The sequence below is a fragment of the Cervus canadensis genome, chromosome 5, assembly GCF_019320065.1.
Source record: "Cervus canadensis isolate Bull #8, Minnesota chromosome 5, ASM1932006v1, whole genome shotgun sequence".
NCBI lineage: Eukaryota > Metazoa > Chordata > Mammalia > Artiodactyla > Cervidae > Cervus > Cervus canadensis.
The window spans coordinates 99,914,143-99,927,057 of record NC_057390.1 but is presented as its reverse complement, the minus strand read 5'-3'; the positions used below and the strand labels follow the sequence as shown (position 1 = coordinate 99,927,057).

Below are 12,915 nucleotides of genomic sequence, written 5' to 3'. Positions count from 1 at the left end.
GGCCCTCCCTTGCTGGGTCAATGCTCATCGACCATCTGAGCCTGCCCAGGGCGCCCGCTGAAAAGGCGGGTGAGTGCTGCTGACCACGAGTGTGGTCGCCACAGCGCGGGCCCGGGGCAGCGGGATGGGGGCCTCTTCAGAGCTTCCTCATCCCTCCTGGGGCCCCTTCCGCCCCCACCCCTGGGTCTAATGTTCATCTGACCCCTCCCCTAGGACTGGAACCAGCGGGAGCTCCAGGGGACTGGCCGGGGAGACTAGGGGGTGACATCAGCGGTCTGACCCAGGACCCGCTGGCCCCAGACCCCCTTCCACACAGCAGCCCGTGGTCTTCCTCCAGCGTACATCTGCCCACGGGCCCCCGCCCCCCAGTCCTCGGGAGAGACCCCAGTATCCTGCACAGTACGCTGGTCCCTCGGGCCCCCTGCCCCTCGGACTGGCCAGGTCTCTCTGCACACACCCCGGGCGCTGCCCATGCCTGCTGTTCAGCTGGGCTCCGGGCCCTCAGGGCCCGCAAGGACTGCGGGTCCATCTCCAGGCCGGACCTGCCCGTATGGGCACACGCGACCCGCTCAGGCACACAGAGGCTCACACGTGTGCTCCGGCCCCGGAACCCGGCCACAGGGGTGACGCGACCCCGTCTCTGCGCCCCCACGGGGTCCTGGCTCCAAGCCTCCAAGGAGAGTCTGGGCAGGACGGGGGTCCCTGAGGACAGGGGGCCCAAACACACCCCACTCGCAGTCCTGGCCTCTCTGTCCAGCAGCCTCTGGCTCACAGACCCTGAGACGGCCAGAGCATGCAAGGCGGGGTCCCATGAGAACAGGGGATGACGGGGCAGACCCTGGGGTCCCCTGGCCTCTAGGTCCTGAGGGCCAAGTCCAAGGGACCCACGGCCAGCAGGGACTACCCAACACGGGCATGTGAGCCAAGGACCACCAAGCTCCGGGCAGAGCGTCCACATGGCTGGGACAGCAGTCATCTCAGGAACCAGGGAGGGATGCACGCGGGTGCACGTTCGTGTGTGAGGGGCCTGCCACCAGGAGGGGCCTAGGGTTAGCAGGGGAGGGAGGCCCAGGGCAGGCCGCCTCCAGAGCCTGGAGGGTCTCCCAGCGAGGCCCACACGCTCCCCCAAGGCCACGCTCTGCCTGCCCCCGTCTGGGCCCAGGAGCCTGGGCGTCCCTGGCTGCCCCCGTGAAAATGACTCTAGCTTATCGGCCCCTTCCAGGACCAGCACGGGCGCAAGAGCCATTTCGTCCCTCTCCGTCAGCCGGCTGCGAGGGTGCCCCGCTGCCCATCGGGGGGACACGGGGACTGTCCACAAGCAGGTGGGTCGCAGCAACGAGCTGCGGGCAGGGCGACAGGGAGACACACATGGGAGCCGGCCTGTCTCCCAGAGGCCGCAGCCAGCGAAGGGCTGTGTGACCTTGCCCCGTGACCCTGGGACTGCAAGCGGGAAGGGTGCCAGCCAGGGTCAGAGGGGCGGCACCTGGACTGGGGGCCGGCCAACCAGGAACCAGAACTGCCCGCGGTCCTGCACCCAGCCCGCGCCTGGTCAGAGGCAGCCCGCGCCCCATGCTCGCCACGGAGCCGGGAAGAAGTCGGCAGGCACCGTGGGAGCCCGCACACCTGCCCACCCTTCCAGCCTGCGAGGGAGGCCCAGCGAGGCCTCAGAGGCTCTCGGACACCCCAGGCTCTGTGGTGCACTTGGCCTGCGGCATCGCCCGTCCCCTTGGGCGCTGAACTGCACTGGGCCCACGGCGCGTGGGAGCCCATGGTGCGAACTCCAGCCCGCCCAGCTGCCAGGCGGCAGCGGCCAGACACCAGGCTGCACCCACACCAAAGTCCTGATGCCCCGAAACCCGCCCCGCTGTGATCTCCTCCCTGGGTAAAAGGCACAGCCCCAGGCCCTCTTACGCTCAGGGCCAAAGCCCCAGACCATTTCTGCCTAGTTCACCAGGCCCCTGCCCTGCTCACCGGCCCCTCCTCACACACAAGCCAGATGCCACCCTCCCTGGCCCAGGACCCTCCAACGGTTCCACCTCCCTGGGACAAAAGTTCCAGAGGCTTCTCTGTGCTCTCTGATTGCATCTCTACCCTTCCCCCTCGCTGGTTCAGCGCCAGCCACACAGGAGATGCGCAAAACTCTGGGTGGGAGGCCTCAGACATGTTAGTTAGACAGAACTAACGTGCGAATCGGAAGCTGACTTCTCCCAGGCAAACTCCTACGCATCCTTCACGACCCAGCCTAGAGATCCCAACCCAGTGATGCCAGGGCAACCCGGTAACGCTTCTCCCGCGCCCCCTCTGCCTCCTGCAGTCCTCCCGCCACCACACTCACACCATCCTCCCCGACAACCAAGGCGGGCATGACCACGCTCGTCAACCATGAGTGGCCCACCCTGCCACGCTCCATCGGCCGCACTCTACAGAGAAGGCCCAGGAGGCTTCAAGACCCTGGTCTAGAGAGAGAGAGAAATGATGGTGTTGGGGTCCGCCCCCGGCCCTCGGGCCCCGAGCGCCGCTCACCATCCTGGGGGCCGGGCCCCACACAACCCTGCCACGCCAGCGACCAGCAGGAGCCGGGCGTCTGCAGTCAGACGGACTGAGGGACGGACAGACGACGGCAGGCAGGCGGGAGGTTAGCGCTGAGCCTCTCGCCCCACCGGCCAGGTGTCCACAAGACAGGCCTCAGCCGCAGAGGAAGGAACCAGATCTCAACACAGGGCATCACCTGGGGCTGAGGGCCCCCCACGCTGCATCCGGGCACTGGGTCCAAGGGAAACCCGGGTTCTGTCCAGCAGCGGGCGGCGGCGGCCTCTGCAGCACGCAGAGTGGACGTGGGGGGACAGGAACACACACCGCCCCGGCCCTGGCCTCAGGCTCCCTCGAGGGCTGCTCCACGCCCAGGAATCGGCCTGGGGTAGACAGGCACACAGCAGGACTCCCCTCCCCTGGGAGTCGGGACGGACCCCCAGAGGGGACATTCAATGACGAGGACTCTGAGTCTCAAGTGGAGGGAGCAGGGCGATGTGTTTTCGGTAAACACTAACTCAGCCCACAAACACTTTCCGAGGCCGCGGTGGCACCTGCCGCTCTGCGTTCAGCAGCAAACGAGCCTGCTGGCCAAGCCCACTGAGGCCTCGGGGTTCCCCCACCCCAGGAGCAAGAGCCCGCCTGACCAGCGGTGTCGGCCAAGGGTCCCGGCGGGGAGCAGCACTTCCACCTCCGACGCGGCCCAACATCCTTCCTTCCATTTCACGAATGAGGAAACCGAGATAAACCGGGAGGAAGTAGCGCTCCAAGTCACAGAGTTCACGTGGGAGGGCCGGGGCTCTGAGCACCCCCTGGCCGTCGCCGGCACCCACCTTGTGTCCAGGGACACAGACAAGGGAAGCGGGGAGGCCCCGGCTCCCGTCCCCACGTCTGAGACCCTCCGGCTCAACCCAGGAAGGTCGTGACCCACCTCGCCTCCGTCTGAGCCCAGAGCGGCCGGGCACTCGGCGCCCAAGGCCCCCACCTCCTGCCCTACCCTCCCCCCCCCGACCTTGATCCTGGGCAGAAAGTCCGGGAGCAGGGGTGGGGCAAGGGCGGCTCTGCCACCCGCCGTGGACTCTGGCCCCAATCAGAGCTCTTTTTCCTCAATCCAGGCGAGGACGGGGTGAGTGAGGAGCCGCCAGGCAGCCCAGCGCCCTTGCAGGAGGCTCCATGGCGGGGGCGGGGCACCTCGGCGATGGACCAGGGATGGGGGGACAGACAGGCGATGGAGGAAAGGACCTCCAGCCGCTCCACGTGGAGAGGGGCCCAGCGCCGGCCACCCCCTTCCCCGGGAGCCGGAGCTGATGGACGCTCACGAGCAGGGCCAGCGTGGGCACGTTCCAGACCAGCACGCCCCAGGCCCAAGCAGCAGAGGGGACGTCAGGTCGGCAGGAAAGGGCCCAGAGGGGCTGCCTGCCGCCAGGCTGGGCTCTGCCAGGTGCTGGCCAGGCCCACTCCCGGCCCTCCCTCCTCCCAAGGTTAATTATTCCCAGAGCAGATGACCACACACCCCCCCCCCATGCTCACTTGGAGCCTCGCCAGCACAGACGGGCCACGCAACCAGAGGCCAGCGGAGGAGCCTGGCTGTGCCGTCGGACCCTTCTGAAACCTCCCAGGGTGGGTCCTGACCCACTGCCCACCCAGCAGTCTAGTTTATCCCTTAAAGCCTAACAACATCACCTCCTCTTTGCAGCCTCCCTGACTTCCCCAGGCAGTGACAGGTGAGGCAACGGAGACCCGGAAAGGTTCCCGGCCAGGCCAGGGACACACGGCCTCCCCGCTCAGAGCTGACACTGGTTCTCACCGACCAGCTTGGAACACAAGAAAGCCAGAAAGCAGAGTGAGCGGCGCTGAGTGCGGGGGACGGGGCGTGAGGGTCACACGGTACTGAGCAGAGGCCCGAGCGATGGGGGCGATGGGGGCCCAAGGAGAATGCCAGGGGACAGGGCACGGACCGGCACGACAGAACCCGCAGGCCCCGCCCAACCTCCATCTGCAATGCTCACGACTCCCCCTCACGGGGCTCACCCCCAAACCGCCTCACCAGAACACCCCAGGTGAGAACCACAGCTGGGCAGCTGGGCCCACCGGGACCGACCGTCCGGCCCAACCCAGCCGACTTCCCAGCTCCCACAGCCCCGGGCCTGCCCCCTCAGCCGGGAGAGGACCCGGGGCCACTCCCTGAGGAGCAGTCCCCAGCTCGAGGGAAGGAGGCCAAGGGCGAGAGGCCGACACTCCATTAGCCAGAGGGCCCCAGGGAAACCGCGGCAGGGGAGACGGGATCTGCCCGGACACGCAGCGAGCTGGCCAGAGAGCAAGCCGGACTGTCCACCCGGCCTGGGCTGCAGCCCTGCGGGGCGCGGGCGCTCCTGACCCCTGGAGGTGGGGTGGGCGCGACCACCCGCCCGCCCAGGTGGGGCAACCACAAGCAGGCTCAGGCGATCCCCCAAGAGCTCAATCAGGAAGTGTCTCCAGGACACACCTCCTCTGCCGCTGAGGGCACCCCAAAGCTGCTCCAGACAAAGCTGGGCCGCAGGGGTGCACAGTGGGCAGTCTCCAAGAGGGATGCCCACCACCTCTCGGACCCCAGCACTGACCCTCATCAGCCAGGGCACCTTGGGCACGTCTCTCAAGCTCCCCAAGACTGAAACCCCCCCAAAACGTGGACCGCAGGGCCTCTGCGCTTGAGGGGGACGGTTCAGCCAGGTCACCACCGTGCCGCCACCGCCCAGCGCCCCCAATACCCAGCCTGGCCTCTCAGGGCTAAACGGCCGGCAAGGTGGGTGCTCTGGACACACGGCCGGGATTCTCCAGGGTGCGGGGGGGGGCAGGCTGGCCCGCCAGCCCCTGGACACGGCTCTGGGCGCGCCCTCCACGGTGCAGGGTGAGCTGCCACCAACTGCAGCTGCGGTGACTTCCCCCCCACTCAACCCCCGGCGCGTTCCTGGACGGCGCGGGGCCACGCGCGCTCCCCGGCTGGCCCTCCACTGTTTCTCCCAGGCCACGCGGTCACCCCACGTCCAAGCCCAGCACCCCGCCCAGAGCGCCCGCCGCCCCGCGCCCTGCACACACACAGGAGGGAGCGACTGGGGACGGCCTGGCTGGAGCTGACCGGGGACAGCATGCAGCTTCTGGAGGACACGGGCCCACAGACGGGCAAGGAGGGACCTGGACGGGGACCCCAGGCGGGGGCTCGGGGCCAGCTGCCCAACTGGTGCCCGCTCCCGAGGCGGGGCGGAAGGCAGCCGTCCATCAGGGGCCCGTGAGCGCAGCGACTCCGGCCACCTGGGCTGTCACCACCTGACCTCTGCCCGGGGCCAGCACGGACACTTAAGCTAAATTGGTCAATTACGGGCTACTTAGATCCGTCCCGGGGCTCCAGGCCTCCCTCTGCTCTGCGCGGCAGCACCAGGAAGCCGGTTGAATCAGTAACCTCATTACAGCCCAGCAGCCACACCCGGGGCCAGCTTTGAACTCCGCGGGGCGGATCCGTGGCCACTGCAGGATTTACACGCGGCTGGCCCAGGCCCAGCTCGCTTCCCCCTCTGTCCCCTCCCCTCTGCGCTGGAGGCTCCAGACTCAGGACAGCCACAGCCTCAGCGAGTGCCCGTCACAGCAGCCCCATGCCCTGCACCCGGCCAGGGAAACTAAGGCCCAGCCAGAGACCGTGCAGGTCGGATGAGCCCGCACAAGGGGGCTGGGTCCTCTCCTGGCCCCGTGCTCAAAGGACGGCACAGCTAACTCCAGCCCAGGGGCCCAGCCTGAGTGCCCAGGAAGCCACGTGGGGTCCCCACCCCCAGCCCAGGCCCACTCACAGGGGCACCGGCCACGCTGGGCTCCAAGCCCACCCAGGACCCTCCCCACTCCAGCCCCCGCCTGCCTTCGGCTCAGCCTCTGCACAGAGCTGGCGGCCGAACTCCGACCCCCACGGCCCTGGGGCCCCTCCATGTCCCGGGGTCAACCAGCAGCCTCTCACACAGTAGCGCCCTCCCAGCGCAGGCCGTGCAGGCCCAGGGGCCAAGCCTCTGGGCGCTGGTCTCAGCTGACCCTGATCCGGAGGGCCCTCCCCCACACCTGTTGCAAGCCCGCCTCTCCGCCAGAGTCCGCGCCAGAACCAGCTCCAGCAGGAAGCCTGGCCGCCCCCACCGCTCACGCCCAGCTCTGCGGGGCGGCAGGGCCCGGCCAGCACCAGGCAGGTGCTCCCTGGGCGCCGAGTGGACCGGAGCCAGCCAGCAGACCCAAGTCCTTCTAAGGAAGACCTCGTGGGGACTGGGCTGTGTGTGCATGCACACCCTCGTGGCAGCGTGCGTGTGTGCGCACGTGCGTGCACCTGTTCATGTACGTGGATGTGTGCACGTGTGTGCACCTGTGTGCACGGACACGTGGGGTGTGCCGTCACGAGCATGTGTGTGCTTGTGTTGGGGGTGGGGAACACAGAGATAAGCGAGGCCCCGCCCTGCCCTGGGGACCAGGCGTGGCTGTCCACCCCCAGCACCCACCCGGGGCCCTGAGGAATTTGCTGTGGACAGCTCCACCCTTGGGGGCTGAGGGTGAGGTCGGGGACCCCGGCCACAGGGTCCTGAGGCTGCATCTCAAGCTGTGACCCAGCCGGTGGTTCTCCACCCTTGGCCCTGCCCTACCCCCAGCCACGGACAACCCGGGAGGAGGACCTTCCAGGGCGAATGGGAGAGAATGAGGACAGTGAAGCTTCAACCCCCATCGGTCTCCCAGAACAGAAGGCTCACCCGAGGGCCCAGGACACCTAAGAGGGCTCCCAGGGAGGCGGGACGGGGCACAGACGCAGGGCCCGCCAGGCAAGTGGTTTCTGAAGACGCCACCTGGGGATCAGGCGGTCGAGGCCCGTCCCAGGACCCGGGGCCCGACCGGAGCGGAGAAAAGGCAGGCAGAACCGTGCAGAGGCGAGCCCAGCCCGACGGCTCCCACCGCTCCACGGGCCCGTCCCTGCGAGGACGTCACGGGGCTAGAAACGCAGGCCCAGGGACACAGTGGGCACCCCAGGGATGGCGCCACCGTGCCTTGGACAGGCAGCACCAGGCCCTGGACGTGTCATAGGAGAGACTGAGAGACACGGGACAGACGGGCCCCACGGAAGGGCGGCCCTGGGTGGGCGCCAGGCTCACCTGCCCTGCTCACCCAGGGACACAGTTCTCCGGGACAGACACACAGACACGCGGGACAGCCGGCGGCGGGCGGGCCGGGGCGCGCGTGTGTCCCCACTCTCCCCTGCGACGGCCCGGGCCAATTTTATTTAGCTGCTTTCTGCTCCATTTCACGCTCATTCCGCTGCTGAGCTAGACAATTGCTCTGTAACTCTAGGGTGCAATTTCCCCGTCTGTGAGGCGCTGGGGCACGACTGCTCGAACATCCCGCACCAGGCTCTCGGCAGGCGTGCAAGCCAGGCCCTCATGCACCACCTCCCAGGAGCCAGGAAGCAGGGCCCAGCCAGGCTGCGGGAGCCCAGACCAGCGGCCGCGGCGGCGCTCCACGCGTGGAAGACAGGGCGGGGGCCGCCCTTTTTCCTGCGTCTGCCCCACGGCCGTGACAGCAGCAGCTACGCCTCTGCTTCATGGTCCTGTTTTGCTCTATCACTGGACACCCGGTCCCCCTCGTCCGCTGCCCGCTGCCAACCCAGACAGGGGACACAGCGAGGCTCTGACCACAGGCCGCGCCTCTGAAGGAGGCCATCAGGGAGACACAATGGACTGCCTTCCCCTGCAGCCAGCGAGGGCCGGCGCGCGGGTCCATTTTACAGATGAACAATTGAGGCTCCGATAGGCCGTCAGGCAGGGCACACACACAGGCAGCAAGGACGGAGGACCTGATCCCCAGGGGCCCGGCCACCAGCCCACAAGAAGACACAGCCCCCCAGGAAGGGGCAGCTCCAGGGTCCCCGGGGCACACCAGGTCACTCGAGAGGGTGCAGGTGGGGGGCCTGCGGAGAAGGAGAAGAGGACGGGAGAGTGAAGACAGAGCCGTCCCGGCGCGAGCAGGGGAGGCGGGGAGAGGGGAGGGGACCGGCCCCGTCCTCCAACCTTCCACAGCGTGCAGGACACAGGCCTGCCCAGCACACACCAGGGCAAAGGGCTCGAAGGGCACCCACCGATGGGCAGCAGCCCCACCAGCCTCCGGGGCCCTCAAGGGGCCAGACCCCGGCCCGTACCTGACCCTGCCGGTAGCCGGCTGCCATGGGAACAGACCGTAGACCTGACACATCAAGACCTGGCCACCATGGCCACCTACCGTGAACTCTGACAAAACCAGGAGCAGGTGGAAGAAGGAAGGAGGGTCAGGTCTTGTCCTGGGCCAGCTCAGGGGCCTCTGCCCCGTCCTGTGGACGGCGGCTGAGTCAAGCCCAGGAGCCCTCTGCTCCTACTCTGCTCCTACGGACACGCCGAGCTCGAAACCACCACCCGCTGCAAAAACAGGCCGACTGTGGAAAGAGCCCAGGTGAGCCGAGAAGGTAAAACCCTGCAGGCGGCTTCCGCAGGCTCCGGGCAGGCCTTGAGAGTCTTCACCCCCTACACACGCTACCCCCCAAGTCTGCCCCACCCCGACTCACCGAGGGCCCCGTCCCGATGCCGGATGCCACGCACACCCGCCCCATTCTGCACGCACAGTAATTCCACAACCAGCCCCCGGGGCCTCCTCTCCCAGGACGGCAGACAAGGACCACCGCTGGAAACCAGCCCCCAGAGCCACACGGGGGCGGGGGCCGGGGCGGGGGTGAGTGGGGAGGCCAGGGAGAGCGGGAGGAGGGCCTCCTGGAGGAGGCGCAGCTCCCCGCAGGCCCCGAAGGACAGGCACAGCTGGACGAGCTGGTAGAGCTGGAGCCGGGCCCCAGCGGCCACCCCGGCGCGCGCACGGCTGCCGGTTCAGCTCTGCCAAGCCCCAGCTCAGAGCCGCCCTGCCCGCCCCCCGGGGCCCTTCCCGAGGGTCCCCAGCGCGTCCCACCGCATCCAGGCAGAGTGGGTCAGGGCTACGCACCCGGCCCAGGCACAGCGGACAGGCGTCCAAGTCCAGGCTGGCCAGGCCACGGCCACGGCCAAGCCCATCCGAGGGCTGTTTTTCTCACCCTGACACTTCCCCCGTCAACAAACAGAGCCCCCTCCGGAGTTTACCAAAACAAACGCCCCAACAGTCCCAGGGCCCAGGCCAAGACGGGACTGCCTTGGCAGGCCGGCCTCCAGGCCCGGCCTCCGCAGAGTCACGTGACCCTGTTATTTCGGGAGGCCCGAGAATGTGCTCTATTTTGGGTCCCGAGGGCTCTGATGCTACCAGATGCCCCTCACCCGGGCTCCAAGCTCTCCCAGGTCCCCAAGCGCTGCCCGGAGGGCGACCAGTGGACCTACCATCCTGTTCCTGCCCCCTACACCCGTCCCCAGGCAAATGGGCCACAAGCAGCCAGGGGTCTGGGGTCTGAGACCTCGAGACCACAGACTCAGCCTTCCAGCCCCATCAGCCAGCCTGGTGCCAAGCGCAGGCCTTCTCACAGGCGCTGGTCAGCCGTGGGCAGCAGGGGGGACCGTGGACAAGTTCTTGGCCCCCAGATCCGTACCTTGGGCTCGTCCCTGCCCTCCCCTCACGGGGAGGCCCGGCAGCTGGGAGACTCCCGGGCAGGTAAGAGCAAGGACCCAGGCCCGCCACACCCCAGGCAGTGGGTGCTGGAAGGACCAGGCCCTCTGCCTGAGGCCCCGAAAGTGGACGGACAACCGTTAAGGGGCAACGCCGCCTGCCCAACTGCTCCAGGTCTGCCCTGGGCGGCCAGCCATGCCTGGCCAGGCCGGGCCTTCTGACATGCACCCCCCACGAGGGATTAGGCCGTGTTGACAAAAGGGCTTAGGCAAGTAGCCGCTTAAATGGACCTTCAACTCCACTGGACTTCAGAGCTGGTCACAAGCTTAGAAAAAAAATAAAGTGTAATCAGAGTCCAGGGCCGTCTGCTCAGGCCTGGGGCATGGGCGGCCTGGGAGGCCGCAGACCGGGTCAGAGAGAAGCCCCCCCACAGCCTCCTTGCCACGGCGGGAGGACTGGGGGGAACATGACACCGGTCCAGGTTCCTGGGACACCTCTTTTCCTCCCTGTGGGGACCCCAGCACAGCCAGCCTGCAGCCGGGGCCCTCCACGGGCCCACTCCTAGGACCCTGCCAGCATGTCGGGGACGGGGACCCGTCCGGCTCCACGTACCCAGGCAGGGCCCTGCCTCATCAGGGGGTGGGGGCCGGGAGAAGAGCAAAGACAGAGTTGAATGTTCTTATTCCAGGGGGCGCCTCTGTGTGTGTGTATGTGTGTGTACACGTGTGTGTAAGACTTTAATAGGCGACAGGAGAGGTTGTTGGCCTACACAGGGCCCCCCCCACCCCAGCCAGGCCCAGTAGCAGCGAGTCACAATCAACTCAGCTTTCAGTCCACACACAAGGGTACCACCACGGGCTGGGGCTTCAAACCCCAAACCACCACTCTGTAGCCGGTGGTCTCAACCAGTTTTCTCATCTGCAAAATGGACGTGTGTGCCCCCCCTGGAGGCTCTGAGGAGAAAGGAGAGCACCCAGCCTGGCGCCTGCGGAGGTCTGGACCATGCAGGGTCACAGTAGGAGTCTTCTTAGACCTGGCGAACTTGGAAGCCCACCCCAGTCACTGTGTCACACGCCCCTCTGCGCGCAAGCCAGGAGTGCTCAGACCCTCACCCAGCCACCCTGGGAAGTGGGGCCAGCTCCACGCGGCTCCCCTCCACCTCCCCATCTCAACAAACGTCCCCGCAGCTGCGCCGCGTTCTGGCGGCCAACCGGGTGGCCAAACTGCACCCCAGGCTGCAAGGGGGTGGGCAGGCAGGAGCGGCAACAGACCGCGGGTTTCATTCATAATCAGCTGTTTTAATTTCCATTCAGCACAAATCCTTCACCCAGCCTGACAGCCCGGCTGCCGGCCCCACCGCCAAATTAATATCCTTCCCGGGCTCATTTATAAAGTCTCCCCACCCCCTCCCCCTCCCCTGCCTCTCACTGGTTCCCAAACCTGCGGGAGGACAGCGGGCTGGGGGCACCTGGCCATGCCCCCTCCTCCTTTGTGGGGCCAGACCTGGAGCTGGAGAGCGGTCCAGGGCAAGGGAGCCTCTGGGCGCGATGGCAGCGGGAGGACGGGAGAGCCGGCCCTCTGTGCCTCCAGGCTGTCCACCCCAAGTGCAGGGCCAGCTCCAGAGAATGCCAGGGGAACACTCGCGTGCGCCGGAGTGAGGGTCCCCGCTTCTGGAAGGGGGCCTCCCCGGGTTTGATGGTCCCGGTCTTAAGGCCCTTCGGCGACCCTGCCCACTGGCGCCCGGGCGGCTCTGGGGGAGGAGGGGTCCCGAGCGTTCCAGGGCCGGCGGCCTGCTGGAGTCCGCAGCCCGGGCGGCGGCGCAGAGGCCGTCCCGATGCCAGGGCGGCCGGAGGTTGGGAGCGCACAAGTTGCGCCGCCCCGCTGGAGCTGGGCGCCGGGGCGGGGGGCGCCAGCTGCCGCCGGGCGGGGCCAGGGGTACCCCCCTCACCCCGGTCCAGCCGACCGGCCGCCCCTCCGGCCCCGCTGCCCGCCCGCTGCCCGCTCCAAGTCGGCGGCCCGCCGCGGCCCGCGAGCTGCCCGCCGCCCTCGCCCGCTCCGCGCCCGGCCGGCCCGGGGAAAAGTTGCCCGGCCCACCCGCTCCCGGCCCCGCGCCCCAACTCCGCGCGGGCCGGCCGGGGGGCGCGGGGCCGGGCGGGGCGGGCCGGGGGCCCCCGCGCGCGCCGGGGACGCGCCCCGCCGCCGCCCGCGATCACTCACCGAGCGGCAGGAAATGTTTGGTGTCCATGTCTGCGGCGACCTCGCGGCGGCCCCCGGCGCAGCCGGCCGGGCCCGGGCGGCGGGAGCCGGCGGCGGCGGCGGCGGCGGCGGCGCGCGGAGGCCGCGGCGCGGCGAGTTGTTGCAAAAGTCGCCCAACAATGTAAACTACTTGTGCCGCGCGCCCCCGCCGCGCGCGCGCCCGCGCCCCCGCGCCCCCGCCGCGCGCGCCCGCGCCCCGCTCCGACCGCGGCGGCGCCTGCGGGGGGGCGGCGGGGGGCCCGCGACGGGCGCGGACTCGGCGCAGCGCCGCCGCCCGCCCGCCCGGCCTGCGCGCGCGCCCAGCCCCGCCCGCCCGGAGCGCTTCCCCCGCCGGCCCCCCGCTCCCCCCAGCCCGCCCGGAGCGCAGCCCCCCTGCACGTCCCCCGCCGTCCGGAGCGCGCCCCCCGCCCCCTGCGCGCGCGCCCAGTCCCGCCCGCCCGGAGCGCACCCCCCTCCGCCCCCACCCCGCCCCCTGCGCGCCCCCCTCCGCCGTCCGGAGCGCGCCCCCCCTCCCCCGCGCCGCCAGCCCCGCCG

General features: G+C 69.1%; 2 protein-coding genes across 4 annotated transcripts in view; both read right to left on the bottom strand.

Moving 5' to 3' along the window:
• The window catches only part of RXRA (retinoid X receptor alpha), a 92,185-nt gene extending 79,678 nt beyond the window's left edge, over nucleotides 1-12,507 (bottom strand). The window contains exon 1 of one of the 3 annotated variants that reach the window (XM_043470133.1): nucleotides 12,343-12,507. In XM_043470133.1, the coding sequence (XP_043326068.1) occupies nucleotides 12,343-12,370 (28 nt within the window). In that variant the 5' untranslated portion in view covers nucleotides 12,371-12,507. Of the gene's footprint in view, nucleotides 1-3,362; nucleotides 3,482-9,537; nucleotides 9,666-12,342 lie in introns of those variants that run through there. The other 2 variants (XM_043470136.1, XM_043470135.1) reach the window with 2 other exon arrangements.
• On the bottom strand, nucleotides 3,851-6,597 carry LOC122442373. The gene is made up of 2 exons (XM_043470138.1): nucleotides 5,512-6,597; nucleotides 3,851-5,350 (listed from the first exon to the last, which is right to left on the bottom strand). Exons 1-2 carry the CDS (start codon nucleotides 5,783-5,785, stop codon nucleotides 4,557-4,559), a joined length of 1,068 nt encoding a protein of 355 aa, XP_043326073.1. The 5' UTR covers nucleotides 5,786-6,597; the 3' UTR covers nucleotides 3,851-4,556.
• Nucleotides 12,508-12,915: the final 408 nt, after the last annotated feature.